Consider the following 17742-nt stretch of genomic DNA (forward strand, 5'->3'; position numbering starts at 1 on the left):
GTTATGTTGTTACTAATATTTGCCCTTTGCTTCATTCTCATCAGCCCTTTTTAAAAAAGAATGATTAAATTAAGACATAGAAGGCATGATGAAATTATATAAACACTTGGTATCTGAGGAGAATTGCTAATATAATATATGACAGAAGGCAGCTATTTGACACAATGAATAGAATTGCTAGAATTATTGTCAGGAAAATCTGAGTTCAAATCCTATTTCAGAGACTAATTATGTGACCATGAATAAATCATGTAACCTCTGCATCAATTTGCTCAAATGCAAAATGATAATAATAATAATAGCATCTGCCTCCCAGTTTTGCTATGAGGATCAAATGAAATATTGCTTAAGACCTTGGCACAGTGTGTTGGGTGTATAGTACACTCTAGAAATACTAAATATTATTATATTATTACTTTTTGACCTTGGGCAACTTAGCCTCTGCTTGCCTCAGTTTCCACACTTGTAAAATGTGTATAATAATGATATATGTCTTCCTTACTTGGATTTTTTAAGCATTAAAAATAGATATTTAAAAAGCGCTAAGCACAGTGCTGGTACATGGTAGATTCTAAATAAATCATAGCTAATGTTATTGATGGTGATGGCTATGATGATAATAATGATGATGATTTTGACTCAAAAAGATTTTGACAGACAAGAGCAATGGTTCAACAAAAACAAAATTAAATTTAAATGGAATTATTATAAATCCTTTACTTAAGTTTTCAGAATCAGCAATCACGTACAGAGATGGGGACTTTCTACTAGATTAGAATTCACATGAAACCGATCTGGGGGTTTTAGCTTTCTCATCTGCCTTTTGGATTCCCTAGTTTCCTTAAGGACTTAGACTTCTAAATAAGCCTTTTTCAAATTCTCCTGGCTGCTAGTGCTCTTGTTCCTAGAACTATCAGCTATGCATTTTGTATATATATATATATATATATATATATGTGTGTGTGTGTGTGTGTGTGTGTGTGTGTGTGTGTATACATATATATATATATGTGTGTGTGTGTGTGTATACATATATATGTATATATATATATATTCTTATATTTATACATCTTGTCTCCTTATTAGAATATAAGTTCTCAGTTCTATGTTGTATTTTTTTCTATAATGATGTGTTTTTTTTTTCTTCTGAGCAAATACATTTATTAGTACCATAGAATTTCCCCCCTCATGTGACATCCTATATTTTATTGCTTTATGTGCACAAGTTATATTTCCTTAAACCAGATTATAATTCCTAGAGGTCAGGGATCGTATCTTCTTCTGCATACTTCATAGGTTCAATGCTTAGTAGATTTATAATGGATCAATTGCAAGGATATGGTGAATCTTATTTGCAGTCCTCTCTATTAATTCTTTCTCTTTTCATTTTCTGCACTGTCAAGTTGCATAGCTTTACACATTTACTGCTGGAACTTATAATTTATTTGGAATGCCAACAACTAACTTTGTTTATACTTCCATTTCATTTTTCTTGGGATGCAACAAAGATGTCTTTTTCTGAGAAAAGCCTGATTTTGTTGCCACTAAAGTTTCTCATATCAAAGGAATAACCTTTCTGACCCTATTCCAACTACAGGCAACTACAGATAGGTGCTTTCTTGCTGCTTCTAGTTGAAGTCTTCAATACTCAGGGAAACTCGACAGCTCAATATAAGTGGAAATACTTCTGGGCTGGAGTTTTCCCTACTGAATTCCCTAATTCCCATTCTTTGCAAGAAAATGAGCCAAGACAGTTTTTTGCGGTGTGTGTTTTAAATTTTTGCATGGTTTTCCCATCATTTTTTCATTCCTGGTCTCTTTTTCTATAGTAAATTATGGGACAAAATAAACAACCGGTTTTGGCAATCTAACAACTTTTTTAAACCTTATTTCAACTTTCTTCCCTATGTATTCTATGTTCCAACCACACTGGACTACTTGCCATTCCCCTTGCATACCCTAAGCTTTCCAAAGGGCTGTATCTTTCTTCAAACAATTCCCTTTGCCTGGAATTATCTACCATGATTTCTAGTTATTAAAATACTAATCTCCCCTCAAGACCCTGGTCAAATCTCATATTTTCTGATCTAGTATCAACACTACCTTAAAATGCATTGCCAATTTTGCCTGCAGATTCAATAAAGGCCCTGGAATCCCAGATGGTCTTGACTCTATATATGGCAAGGTTCAGTCTATAAAGTACAAATGAACATGCTGTAGGATTCAATATGTGTTATTTAATGTTTGATCAGAGTCTCGGCATCAGCAAGGACCTCAAGGCTATTTTCCTCCCCTAATCTGTACCTGAATCTTTTCTATGGCATACTTTATAACTCGTTATCTGTATCTTACTTGAAGACCCATAACCCATCCAATAAGAGGAACCATAACCTGCTGAAGCAGTCAATAATCCACTTTTAGAATAGCTGTAATTATTAGACTCTTCTTCCTAACTTCAGGTCTAAATCTGTCTCTTTTAATTGTCTGCCCATTGGTACTAATTCTTCTGGGGTGATACAGAACAATTTTTAATCTTTACTCTCCCCTCAACCCTTCGGCTCAAATACCATTTGAAAATACTTTTCTTCTTCAGGCTAAACATTCACATTCCCTTCAATCCATCCTCATATGACAAGATCTTAAAGATTTTTTTTTTCCTATTTGGGTTGTCTCTTCTGTATACTCTCAAGCATATCAATGTCTTTCCTGAAATGTAGTCAGAACTGAACAGAAATGCAAGTAAGGTTCAGAACTGAACATAAGGATAAACTGGAGTTTGTGTCAAAGGGAAGGAACTGAAAACAAGGACTGGAAAGGCAAAAGATTAAACTTTAGGTAAGACTTGAAGGAAATTAAGGGCTGGGGAGCCAAGATGGCGGAGAAGAAACACACGACTCAGTGAACGTCCTCACTCCCTCACAACCAATTAGATAAATTAAGTCTCAAAATTAGCTCAGGACTGATAGATACCACAAGGACTGGAAGCACGACTTACCAGCTGAAGAGAATCTGGAGTTTCAACAGGAAAGGTCAGTTCTCAGGGGAGGAATAAGAAAGACCAGCACAGACGGTGGGGTAGGGGCACACTGCGCCCATTGCGCTGGGAGGGGCTCTGGGATCAGAGAAGCCACTGAGGTAAAGGAATCTGGCACAGGCTGTTAGCTCTTCTCTGCTAATTATTTAGCAGTTCAGAGGAGAAAGCCAAAATATTTTAAAACTCAGATTAGATTCCCCCTCCCCCCACCCTGGGGGTGACTCGGCAGACTCGGCACCAGGGGGTGTGGCCTCAGCTACCTCCTGAGAATAGTTAAGAGACTGACAAGTGGGTGGATACGGCCCAAGGCAACACACACTGCCTAGCTTAGCTGGAGGGAGTGGAACTCAGCTCCAGGAAGTCCCAGAGAAGCGGAACCTTTGAACTAGGGACCGCGGTTTCTGGCAGACACTTCCAGTTTGAGCACAGGGGCTTCTCACGTCACCTGCTGCAGACATCCACGCCCCACCCGGACACATAGACTGGGCTTCCTGCAGTCTTCACTATTCTACTCCCTCAAAGCACAGCAGTGCTAATCACCTCTGGGGCACTTCCAGGGAGGGGGGTGGGGAACTCTCTCCCAGAGCTCTATCTTAGCTCCGGCGCAGGGGCCGCTGCATCCATCCGGTCTGGGAGGAAGCTGGTAAAGAAGTAAATAATTTCCTACCCCAGAGACAGACCCCAAAAGATTTTTTTAAGTATGAGCAAAAAAGCTAGAAAAACTATAGATTCCTTCTATACAGAGAAAGAGCGGGTATCCAACCCCGAGGAAGTTAACAGCAAAGATTCAGAAGATAACAACCTAAAGGGGAACGATTCCTGCCCCCCATCACATAACTCTCTCCTAGAAGAAGCTCTTAAAAAATTGAGGGAGATCGAAGAAAAATGGGGAAAGGAAAGAGAAGTTATGATAGAGAATAACAATGTCCTGAAATTGGAGTTGGAAAAAATAAAGAATTCACAGGAGATGCAGGGAAACAAAATTAGTGAATTAGAAAAGGTTAAAAAAACACAGGAAAGTAGGATTTCTGAATTGGAAAAGATAAAAAAGTCTCAAGAAAATAGAATTTCTGAATTGGAAAAAGAAAATAATTCTCAAAAAAAAAAATTAGGGAAATGGAAAAAAATTCAATAGAGCAAAATAATTCATTTAAAAACGAAATTGGGCATTTACAAAAAGAACTAAAAACTGTGAAAGAAGAAAATAACTCCTTAAAAGTCAGGATGGAACAAATAGAAATGAATGATTCACAGAGAACCCAAGAATCAGTCAAACAAAACAAAAAAAATGAGAAGCTGGAGAACAACGTCAAATACTTACTGGGAAAATCTATAGACCTGGAAAATAGATCTAGGAGAGATAATCTGCGGATTATTGGACTTCCAGAAAACTATGACCAAAAAAAGAGCCTAGATTCTATTTTACAGGAAATTATCAAAGAGAACTGTCCAGAGATAATAGAAACAGAGGGGAAAGTAGATGTGGAAAGAATTCATCGAACTCCTTCTGAAATAGACCCTAAAAAAAGAACACCACGGAATATTGTGGCTAAGCTGCAGAATTACCACACAAAGGAGAAAATCCTGCAAGCAGCTAGAAAAAAACAATTTAAATACCAAGGTGCCACAATAAGGGTCACCCAAGATCTGGCTGCCTCCACATTAAAAGATAGAAGGGCCTGGAACCTGATATTCCGAAAGGCAAAAGATCAAGGACTGCAACCAAGAATGAACTACCCAGCTAAGTTTAGCATCTTTTTCCATGGAAAAAGATGGTCATTCAATGAAACAGAGGAATTCTATATGTTTCTAAGAAAAAAACCAGACTTAAACAAAAAATTTGATCTACATCCACAAGACTGAAGAGAAACAGAAAAAGGTACACAGAACCCTTGAGAACTGTAACTCTGTTGTGGGTATATAAAAAAAAACTCAAGGATAATTTGATTTTACTGATATAAAAGAAAAAAAGGGGGGTGTAGTAAAGGGAAGGAGGTCGGTTCAGAAAAAGAAGGAAATTAAGGAAGCTAGGATGGAGAGATAAGAAGGGAATGTGTTCCAGGAGAGGAGCTAGTGAAAAAAGAGTTGGAAAGTGAAATGTTGTGTTTGGAGGAATTTTATATAAGCCAATTTCTTGCATATCTTCTTTTATAAACCATTCATCTATATTTTTTGTCCACTTGTCTATTAAGAGTCTAATATTTGGTCTAATATTTATGCTATACGATGTTAACCAAAGATACTTATGCAAAGTTTCTTTTGTCCTCATTGTCACTTTCCCTACACACATAAAAGCACACACAAATGCACACACATACACACAGATATATGTGTATATGTATATATATATATATATAATATATTGTATATGTATGTATGTATACATGTATATATATATGTATATATATATATATATATATATACACATGTTTGTCCATCTATCTATCAAATCATCCCCACCATTCAATTTAAGTTCTCTCTTATCCAAAAAATCTTTCTAGAATAATCTAACTTACATTTTTTTATTTAATCGGCATGTCAGGAATATTTTTGAGGCAATGCTACACAATTAACACATACTTGATCCCAGTTCTTCTATATATATTAGGCTTGGCTTCTCTATTATAACAGAAACACTTTGGGATATAACAGTGGCTAGCATATAGGAATTACTTAATAAATGCTTGTTAAATCTATATTTTATTTATGTAGTATATATACATCTATATAAATCTATATAAATAAAATTTAATTTGACATATATGTAGATATATATGTGTATAAATCTTATATGCATATATACATAGTTAAGTATATATATATGTATATATATATATATATATATATATATATATAAAATGAGTTAGTTGTTTAAATAACTAATAAGAACTTAGATTTATATAGTGATTCAAAACTTACAAAACACTTCTTTTCCCTCCATAGTAGCCATGTTAAATAGGTTAGAATTAAGATTATTATCCTTATTCCACAGATTAGGAAACTGAAGCCAGGAGAGAGAAAATAACTTGTTCAAGGTCATATAACTTTAAGTGTCAGAATTGGAACATGATCTCATATCTTTTAACTCCAAGTTCTGTGCTTTTGTCATTAGATCACATTGCCTTCAGAACCAAGATCTCTTCAGAGATTACATGTTGCAGGACCATGGTATATGTTTCTTCTGGGTTGATCTAACACTGGATTTGTTTGGCAATCAGTGAATTTGGATATAAATCTTAGTTCTGACACCAGATGCATGTTGGACCTGATAAAGAATAATTAACCTTTAGTTACACAATATTTAAAATTTTGGTGTAGATATTATTATCCATTCTTATTCTAAAGTTTTGATCCTATGAACTCTTGGGACTAAAATTTTATATTGGCTGCTTGGGGACTAGTTCTATATCTATTACATGGAGATTAACTTGAATATTATGTTTGTTACAACAGTTGGGGAATACATGTGTAAAAAGTTAAGTTTCTGAAACTTCAACAAAGCCCCCATTGGTTGATAATTCTGTGTGTGTGTGTATGTGTGTGTGTGTGTGTGTGTGTTCTGGCCTATTCAGCTGTTAGAATTTAATTATCAGTAATATATTATTGTCAAAGTAATTAAAGCTTTGCTTTGATTAAAAACAGAATTGTTTAATTAAAAAAGAAATGGGTTGGCTCACCTTAACTTTCTGCTGGGATAAGATATCCATATCAGATGATTCTCTCTATCTTTTTTCGTCAGGTCTGAAGGTCCGAGAAGTGTTCATCAATGTCACCAGGCAGCAAGTGGAGGATTTTCATGGACCTGAAGACTATTGGTGCCAGTGTGTTGCATGGAGTCATCTAGGTACTTCCAAGAGCCGGAAGGCATCAGTTCGAATAGCCTGTGAGTAGATTTGTCATTTGTCTTTTTGTTCCTCCCTCCCCCTCACTCCTAAGAGGAATAGATATAGATTTTTAAGAGAGTCAATTGTTTTCATGTATGGGTTGGGCAAGATAGCTTCTGAGTCCCCTCAAATTCTATGTGAAATATTTTGATTATCTATGTACTGAGCTTGTGGCCAAAAAGACCTGGGTTCAAAATATTACTAGCTGTGTGATCCAAATCAATTCATTCAGCTTCTAAATTTCTCATGCAACTTCCTAGGAATTATCTATCAAATTAGAGAGGGTTTTATTCTGTGTTGATAGAAGAAGTTCTCACACTAGGAATTCCCTAATTTGATGCATATACAAATTTTTTTTTGTATGTGTGATTTTTTTGACTACCATATTTTTCTGATGTCTCATAGAGAATTAGAAGTGGCCCTAGACTCTGTAACTCTGCTAAATGGGAACAAGTTCTGTAGGTCACAAAAATCTGAAAAGATTTCCAGTATAGGCCTGGCAACAAATTGTTTTCCTGCCATTCTAGATCATCTTAAATGGGTTCAAAGTGGTTTATTACCACATTGGTAATAGAGTTTTTTCAGCTGTTGTGATTCTTAAAGACCTGTTACCAGTTCATGGATAGGCTGTGATCTGCATTGGTGGGGAGAGTGGTCTACATCAGAAGCAATATTTGAAGATCCTTAAAATCATAAAATATATTAAGAGATTTCAAGAATAAAAGCAGGGATTGGGGTGATTCTACATGCCTTTTTTCAGGGATCTAAATTGCTAACAATGAGACACAGATTGACTTGTTTGCTTCTTTATTAGATTCATTTATTTCTTTTAAATCCTTTCTTAACTGTTTCATAATTTCCTCTGGAGTGTATTCAGCAAGTCTGTTTGGCTAAGAGATTCTGTTTAGATTGTGAACACACGAGTGTCACAGCAGTGCTTGATAAGTACTGTTCATGCAAGAGAAAAAGATGTCAGAATGGGCTGCTGTTTATGGCACCCAAAAGAAACAGGAGTCATTTATATAAAAGTAAAAGCAATCTTGTGTTTGTTTTTTTTTTTAATTTCCTGTAATATCCATGAAAATCCACAAACAAATAAGAAGGCATTAAAGAATCTTTGTGTCCCATTGTTAAATCTACTCTGTGAATCTTAAAACATAGAAACTGGTTTTAAATATGCACTAGTTTGATGTAAAAGAAAACAGAGACAGAAATAGGCAGAAATAAGAATAAAAAGTAAGTGTTCCCAGGTGGCTCCTAATGTCTTCATGATTTTTCTATTCCAAGATTCTATGACTTCTGACCCTGGCCCACCTAAGAGAATAAGAGAAAGTTCAAACAGTATTATGAAGCACATTGCTGACCTGACACAAGATTATCGCTGTTCAACTCTCAGGTGTATACTGTACTTAATCTCTTACACAGTTTATGGTACAGCCCACTGTCTAAAACTCTTCCTAGAGACAATCTTGAGATGGCGAACTTTAAAGAAAAACACCAAGGAAAAGCTGCCTAGTAGTAAGAATTACTAGAATCACCCTGTTCTTCCATGCAATACTTAACTGGTTTTCTAGTTCTCCCTCCTGACAACCCAAATGATTTACAATAGAAGGACAATCTTTCATGCACTGGCCCAGAATCTTGGACTTTATGCTTTATATTATGTCCATAGGCAACCTCAGTTTGGAATGGAGATACTGGTGTCTACCTCAAGGTTTATAACAGCAGCTAATGTCTTTATGTCTCACAGAAAAATTGCCCTGCTTTCCTGATTGTGATGACATGGAGCATTTTCTCTCCTTTAAAAATAAAACAAAAGAAAACCCCTCATTTCTCCCTGTAAGTGGTTTCTCTCTAGAGGAAGTCACAATAAAATGCACAGAAGCTTTCTAGTAAGTAATCTAGACACTGAGGACAGTGTCAGTTATTGCAGTTTTATTCAAATGACTTTTTGTGAAAGTGGCATAAAAATATAGGGCAAGTGGGATTTATTTGAGAACTCATGGAGCCTGTTCCCAGCATATGTCAATAGTATAGGGATTATGAGGAGAACTGAATTGCTGTTTGAAAAGACATTTACATTTCTTAAGAAGTGAAATCTTCCTCTTAAAATATAAATTTCACTCTCACTATTTGATATGGGGTGAGGGGACCCAGATATCATAGCAAGGTATTGTGGCAGGAGAGAGGAGTTGGAAGTAGTGAATGGTGGTTGGAAACACCTAATAAATTGTGTTGCTCACATGTGATACATGTGATTCTTCTTTGTAGTCTTTTTCTTAAAGTTTTTCAAAATAAAGTTTCATTATCTAAAATTAAGAGAATTTTAACCTCTTTGTGCATCAATTTACCAAAATAAAATTTCATTATCTAAAATTAAGAGGAATATTAACCTCTTTGGGCATCAATTTACTTAGCTTTAACCTGATGGTGATGAAAAAAAAAAAAATGACCTTGATTTTGTTCTTTATTACCTTTGTGATTAAGGTGCATTACCCTTAGTGTAAAGTTCTGATCCTCTCTCAGTTGTAATCCTTCTCTGGGAGGAGGTTTCTTTTCTCTGTGAATCTTTTTCTCTGTCCTCTTCACTTGCTAATCCATGGGATGTCTTCTCCTTGATCCAATCCAGAACTGACTTTGCAGACTCTAACTTCTTCTTTTATCCTCCCAGAGAATGGGCTTGGAATAACTCAGGGGCTTGTGGGAGAAATACTTCAACCAATGAACTTGCTCCTCTTAAACATGTAAGCTTCTCCCAGAAGTTGAAAGGGGTAAAACTCCCCTTAAAGGCTGGAACTAGAGAATTGTTAAGTACTGACTTAGCACTTAGTAAGCACCTAATATCTCATTATCTCATTAGCACTTAGTAAGAATCTAACACCTTAGTCTTATTTTTTTCATCTCTACCAAAAAGGAGTTCAATTAAATAATCATTAAGGTAATTTTTTCAATAATTTTTGGTTCAGTATTTTCTGGTATTAAGATTTATTAATGATGTTTATTTACTGTCTTAGAAAATCCATTCTATTTCTTTGTTGTCCATCTAATAATCAAAAAGCTCATCTGGGTCCTTTGGATCTAGCCAAACCAATAAATACAAAGATGCTTAATTATGACTTTGTAAGGAAAGGATAATAGGATTTAGAGGAGGAAGGGACCTTAGAAATCCTTTAATTGGTTAATTTTACAGATAAAGCAAAAGAGGCCCAGAGAAATAAAATGGTTTGGTCAGGTTGACACAGTTAACAGATTTTATGCAAAGATTGGATTTAAAAGCAGGTTGTCTAAAAATATGGTATTTTCATCTGCAATCCTGTGCTTCTATATAGAGTATCTCAAAAGTCTCAATAGAGTGTTGAAGGGGCTTAAAACTTAACTAAGACTTTTGGGACATTTTATATAGTGCTTTCCTAAAAGACTTCTCTAGAAAAATATGAGTGCTTTTTCTTAGCCATAACATTGCAAGAAAAAAGTTCACTCTCCAAAAGGCCAGTCATGTTTAGCTATCATAGATTTCTCTGGAATAATAAAAGCTTAATTGATGCTTCAATAATGACTACATTTTAAAGATAACAAAACTATTTTTTTTTAAAATGAGAGTTAAATGCCTTGCCTAGGTTCATGTAGCTGATTAGAGCAAAATTAGACCTGCAACTTAATCTCTTGATTCCCTATTTAGATCATTTCCTTTTAATTATCAAACTAAGAAATACTCTACTTTTCTTGATCAAGCAGCTGATTGGTATAGTGTATAAAGTGTTGGATCAGAAGTCTGAAAGATCTTCATTCAAGTCTAACCTCAGAAATTTACTAAGTGACTTAACCTCTGTTTGCCTCACTTTGACCATTGCAAAATGAGGATATATTTCCAAGGATTGTTATGAGAATAAAATGACAATATGTGTAAATAGCTTTCCAAACCCAAACATTACAGAAGTGCTAACTACCATCATCATCATCATCATCACACTTAAAGCAAAATGAGAATGTCAAACACAATTCCAGTGGATAGTTATAGAATCACAGCATTTCAAGGTTGAAATAAACTTCAAAGACCATTCTAGCTCAATTGTGCTTTAAAAAATTCTCTCTACAACAACCCTCAAAAAGTCATTCCACCTTTCCTTGAAGAACTACAATTAAAGAAAAATTATCACCTCCCAAGAGAATCTACATTTAACTCTAATTGGCTGTAATTAGTAGAAAGTTTTTCTTTAAATTGACACTGTATTTAACTCTTTACAAATTCCATCTATTCATCTTAGTTTATTTTTTTTCCTTCTGAAAAATAATGGTTGTTTCCTTAAGTAATCTCTGTGTAAATTAGTGTTGCTCTCATGGTAAAGTGATAGCAATTTATTATGCAGTCATGCACCAATCACCACCTGAGTGACCAGCAGCCAATACAGGTTTTACTCTAAAAGCCAAAGTATTCTATCACCTTGAATTTTCATTACACCATCACAGTTACACATTGGATGAGGGAAATGTTGACTCTTCAGCCAGCTGCCAGGGACTGAGAAATACAATACTGGAGACAATGCTGCAAAAAATGTGAGTGGGTTATGTGTCTGTTTTAAGGTAAAAATTAAAAAAAAAAGAAGTTGAATTGGTCTAAACCCTCACAAAGTTGGCACAAACCACTCTGTGGGGAATTACTCCCACAGGACCTCACAAGTCAGTTTGGTTCAATCAAGCCGAAGTTAGACAAGCACACTGCTGCATCTGTTACTTCTGTTGCTGGACGGTTGTCAAGAGTTGAAATATTCAATTATTCGTGGTTGTTTATTTCTGTGTGTGAACATTTGGCCACTTTGCCCAAGTTTTCCTTCCTCACATTCTCCCTTGCATGCTTCTCCAGCTGCCTGCAAAATATTGAGCCTGTTCCATTAACCCTTAGGTAGTTCTACTCTCTAAGGACATTTGTCTTTTTCTGCTCAACCATTATGGGGAAACCAAGGAATAGTCACACATTCCCTACCTATAGCATAGCATGTGAGAGGAAAACAATTTTGTTAAAAACCTACTGAAATGTGATAAATCCTGAGCAGAAGCATGAAAGAATCTCACTTTATGGAATTTAAATATGCTGCATGCTTCAGACAGCCCTAAAATAACCCGTGAAATTATGCTAAAAACTAGAGGAAAGGGAGAAAGAAGATACAGTTCAAGTCTCATTTTAGTTAGTGAAATTCCTTCCCTACCTTCATCAGCCAGCAACAAAAATACCTGATGGCATGTGATTCTGGAAGCAAGTAGGAAGAAGAAATTGAGCACGATTGTATTTGGAAAATAGAACAGTGCTTTCAATGATCCCAGATTGCCAACTGTTAGGAGAAAAAAAAAATTAATATCAATATTCACTCAGTGAGAATATGGTTTTATGGCTATGAATCATGGAAGACCACACTCTCAGACAAAGTAAAATTATAAATAAAAGCAACTTAAATGTAAAGATGTCTTGGTGGGTGTATGCAGGCTGCCATATGTAAGCAAAGATGACTTGGTGTTCAGGAAGTGGCTTAATAGACATTATCAAAGACGTATATGTATAGAAAGCAAGTGGGCCTTATGCTATGAGAATGAATATTACTCATAAAATCTCAGAACATTTCTCGTATATGTTTCCCTTTCTTCTACTCATACAGCCACAAATTTAATTCAGGGTCTTATCCCCTTTCTATTGAGCTTTTGAACAGCCTTATAATTTAGTCCATTGGATTATTGAAACAGTCTTATAATTAGTCTCCCTGCCTCAAGTCTTTCCTTATTATAATTCATTCTTTACTCAGCTGTTAAATGATTTTCCTAAAGCACAGCTATCCCCTCTTCCTCCCCCAACTCAGTAAATTCCAGTTGCTTTATATTATCTCAGGTATCAAATATAAAATCCTCCGTTATTTCACATTCCTACATTTTCAGTCTTCTTACATGTCATATACTCAACAATCCAACAAAACTAACTTATTGTCTATTCCTCCTAATGACTTTCAATCTCTATTTCCTTTTCATGAATTTCCAGTGACTATGCTCTATGACAGACATGCTCTTCATCCTCTCTTTGACAACTTTTAACTTTCTTCAAAATTGAGCTCCAATCACACATTCTATAAAAGGGCTTTAGTCTATAGCCCAACCTCAATGCCTTATCTTTCATTTATTATATATATATATATATATATTTTTATTTATTTATTTATTTATTTATTGTTAAGTTATTTTAGTCACGTATGACTTTTACTGAACAATTTGGAGTTTTCTTGGCACAAATAATGGAGTGATTTGTCATTTCCTTCTCCAGCTCATAAGGAAAATGAGGCAAATAGGATTAAGTGACTTGCCCAGATTCATCCAGCTAATAAGTGTTTGAGACTAGGTTTGAACTTTGAAAGAAGTATTCCTGATATCAGACCCAGAACTTTATCTTCTGCATTACCTATCTGTCCGTTTTACATATACCTAATTATTTAAATGTCGCCTTTCTCTGTAGAATGAGCTTTTTGAAAGCAGAAACTCTTTTTTAAAAAATCTTTGTTTATATCTCCAGCAATTAGCAGAGTAAGTACATATAATACACACTTAGGGAATTATTTTTGAAGTTGGGCAAATTGGCACATGAATGTAATCCCTTCTATCAAGGAGACTGAGGCTGATGGAATACTTGAATATAGGAATTCAGAATTGTAGTTGGATAAAGTCAGTCAAGTATATACTAGCCGTGGCACAAATATGGTGAATTTTAGTGATCTAGTGACTTTAGTGACTAGTGACCAGAGATCACTACGGTGCCTAAAGAGGGACAAACCTATTCATATTGGCAAAAGAACAGGTGAAAACTTCCATGTTGATCGGCAATGGAATCAAGTCTCTATGTGGCAGCTACACCTCCAACCTATGCAAGATATATTTCAAGTAGGTTTTTAGATTATTTTTAAGGATTCTCTATCATATCATCTGCAAAGAGTGATAGTTTTATCTCCTTGTTGTCTATTCTAATTCTTTTTTTCTTTTTTTATTGCTAAAGCCAACATTTCTAATACAATATTGAATAATAGTGGTGATAATGGGCATCCTTGTTTCACAACTGATTATATTGGGAATATGTCCATCTTCTCTCCATTACAAATAATGCTTGCTGATAGTGTTAGATGCTGCTCATTATTTTAAGGAAAAAATCCCTTTATCTCTATGCTCTCTAGTGTTTTTAATAGGTATTGTGTTTTGTCAAAAGTCTTTTCTGCATTTATTGATATTATCATATGATTTCTTTTGGCTTTATTATTTATGTGGTCGAGTATGTTAATATTTAATCCTAATATTGAATCAGCCCTGCATTTCTGTATAAATCCCAGTTGGTTATAGTGTATTATCCTGCTGATAAGTTGGTATAATCTCTTTGTTAATATTTTATTTAAAATTTTTGTATTAATTTTCAGTAGGGAGATAACTGTAATTTTCTTTCTCTGTTTTTGGTTCTTCTTGCTTTAGGTATCAGCACAATATTCATCTCATAGAAAGATGTCAGGACCTTTATCTGTTTTTCCAAATAGTTTACATAGCATTGAAATTAATTATTATTTAAATATTTGGTAGAATTTACTTCTAAATTCACTTGACCTAGGGATTTTTCTTAGGCAGTTCATTGATGGTTTGTTCAATGTATTTTTCTAAAATGTAACTATTTAAGTAATTTATTTCTTCTTCTGTTAATCTGGGCAATTCATATTTTTGTAAAGATTCATCCATTTCAAATTTATTGTCAGACTTGCTGTCAAAATAGCATCTAATTATTGCTTTAATTTCTTATTCGTTGATAGAAAGTTCACCTCTTTCATTTTTGATGCTGTAATTTGTTTTTTTCTTTGCTTTTTCTAATCAAATTAGTTAAAGGGTTATTTATTTTGTTAGTTTTTTCATAAAACCAACTCTTAGTTTTATTAATTATTCCAATAGTTTTCTTAATTTCAATTTTATTAATCTCTCCTTTGAGTTAATTATATCTACTGTGCAAGATATGATGACTAAGTCTCTCCCCAAAAAATATAAAACAAAAGAAAGTTCTTATTAATGGCTGGGTTCATAATAAAACAACCAAAATAAGGCTTCTTTTGTATTAGTCAATGGAAGATTGGTTTTTTGGAGTGTGTGTGTGTGTGTGTGTGTGTGTGTGTGTGTGTGTGTGTGTGTTTGTCTGTGTGTGAATTAACAAATTTTGTAAATTAAAAAAAAAGTTGAGTTATTGTGATCTGCAATTTTAGAAGTTGAAACACTTTTTTAAACTTTACTCTTTAACTGTTAACTCATATCATTAAAATGGAGTAGAATGAAATGAAATTGAAAATCATTTTTAAAGTGCTTGTCATATAAGTACTATGCTAAGTATCAGTGATACAATTTTAAGAGTAATGTTTTTTTGTTTTTTTTTTCCTCCAAAGGCTCACATTTTATTTGGGGGTAATAATACAAAAAAAGGAGAGTTCATTAGCAAATTACATGGGAAATACCTGTGGTCTTTAGATTTTTAGAACAGGTTGGAAGGCAGAGCCAAAAAGTCCTTAGGGTTGAATAGTATATAGCAGACGTCAGTGCTAGTATGTTAGAGAATATACCAGCAGAGCAAATGTTAAGACTTATGGTCCTTAGAGGCCTGTGGTTGGGAATGTTGTAAAACCTGGTGATCTTCCATCTTTGTTGAAGAATTATAATCATTGATTGTTTCCCTCCTTATCAAACAGGTGGTATGAAGTCATATCCTTTCAGCATTCAGAGATCTAGAGGGACCTCAGATAGTGACCATTGGTAGCATCTCGGTAAATGGCTATCAGTCTGAAAACTTTAAAGAAAGGAGTCCTGTGCTAATATTATGGACTCTGCCTCACTTGGAGGTAGGCTCTGTGTGGGCAGGAGTTGTCTGAGACTCTGGGTAAGATGTCTCTCTCTGCCCTGATAGAATGGCCCATTAAAATATTCAAGTTAGAATATGGTATAGCACAAACATATACATTTTCCTGTCCTTCCCAAGAAAACAGGTTTGTAGTTCTCCTGAAAGTTTAAAGAAGAAAACAACCAATTGAGAATTACAAAGAAAATTTCACCATGGAGTTCTCTTTATGAATCTCCATCTGTACAATGTCCTTCCACATCAGGGTACATCTTCTGGAAAGGACATTTTGCAGGTAATGCTTCATAGTGGAGTCATGTGGCTAACTTAGCATCTGGCTTCACAGTCAAGCCATAGATCAAAAGGACAAATCCCAGTAAATATGTTGCCTAAGGCAGGGTTATCATTGTCTTTCCTTCCCTGTCCAGATGCTCCTTACAAGCTGGAGTTTAGTCAGAAAAGGACGAGAAGAGCATACAACAAATTGTTCCTGACACTAACATTTCATAAAACACAAATTGTTCTACAAATTCTACCTGCATGTTTCTATACAACTTTTGTTCACTTGGGAAGTAACCATGTAGACTGGTCTAGATAGAAATATATTTCTAAATACTTTTCCATAGAAGAAGGCTGCAGAACCCAAGGGAGACTGTTATTCTGCTCTGCCAATGTTCAAAAAATACTTTTGAATTGATTTAAAATACTTGAACTGAGTTGAATGTAATTGGAATGAAAGATAAAGACCAGGTCAGATGACAAACATTTGAAACAATGGAGGCAGTATTATTGAATTTCTTCAGGAGGGTGGGAGTTCTTATCACAGAGGATGATCACTAGTGAAGAATTTTGTACAGAGGATTCATGCGCAAATAGTGTTTGGATTAATAATTTCTAAGATTTATTCTGTGACTAAGTCCCTAATATTCAGTCTATGCTATTGTGAAGAGGGATAAAGGACATAACGTAATACTATTCTGCTTATGATAGTGTGTGGATATATGCTTTGTGATGCCAGGTATGTGTATATATTAATATATATATATATATATATATATATGTTATAAATATATAAATGTAATAAATATATAAATATATATATGCATATATATATATATATATATATATATATATATATATATATATATATATATATATATATATATATATATATATATATATATATATATATATATATGAAAGGACTAAAGTCAACACCAGCCATACTAAGGAATGACATATTCAAAACTTGCCCAAGGTGACTAGGATAGTAAGGGTCAAAATTTTGCACATGAGGGTTATTTGAAGAAACTAGGTATCATCAGCCTGGAGAAGAAAAGACAAAGTAGAAACAGAATATTTGTTTTAAAGCGGTTTAGAGACCTGCCATTTAGAAGATACATATATATTTACATATAATCGTTCCCATCTCTGTACCTTTGCACAAGCAATTAATCATACCTGGAGTGTATACCTTCTTCATTTCTGCTTAATATAATCTCTTAGCTTTTTGAAAAGTTCAGCTCTATAGCCACTTTCAACAGGAAGTCTGTCTTGATTCCCACATCTCCAGGCAGTAGTGACCTCCCCCCAAATCAGTAAATGTTTTCCCTAATAGAAGGTAATCTTCATGAGAGCAGAGATTATTTTAGTATTGTGTATCTTTTTTTCATTTCTGGAATGAATGCAATCAGTATCCATTTGTTGTTGTTCTGTCATGTCTGACTCTTATGAGGAAATTGAGACAGACAGGGCTGTGACTTGCCCAAAATCACATAGCTAATATGTTCAAATCTTAGAAAGATGAGATTTCCTGAATCTAGTCGCAGAACTCTACCATGTGCCAGATTCTGAGCTAACAGAAAATTAATGTAATATGAATTAGAGAGAAGGTACCACGTATAAAAGAATAATAATTCTATCTATGAGAGTATAATTAATAA

At 34.5% G+C, this 17742-nt stretch overlaps 1 protein-coding gene across 8 annotated transcripts in view; it reads left to right on the forward strand.

Moving 5' to 3' along the window:
* UNC5D (unc-5 netrin receptor D) overlaps positions 1-17742 on the forward strand; it is a 770467-nt gene that overhangs the window by 434432 nt on the left and 318293 nt on the right. For all 8 annotated transcript variants that reach the window (XM_074287224.1, XM_074287226.1, XM_074287225.1 and 5 more), the window contains exon 3: positions 6774-6917. In XM_074287224.1, coding sequence (XP_074143325.1) covers positions 6774-6917 — 144 coding nt within the window. The remainder of the gene's footprint in view (positions 1-6773; positions 6918-17742) is intronic.

The sequence above is a fragment of the Sminthopsis crassicaudata genome, chromosome 2 (genome assembly GCF_048593235.1).
Source record: "Sminthopsis crassicaudata isolate SCR6 chromosome 2, ASM4859323v1, whole genome shotgun sequence".
NCBI classification, from domain to species: Eukaryota; Metazoa; Chordata; class Mammalia; order Dasyuromorphia; family Dasyuridae; genus Sminthopsis; species Sminthopsis crassicaudata.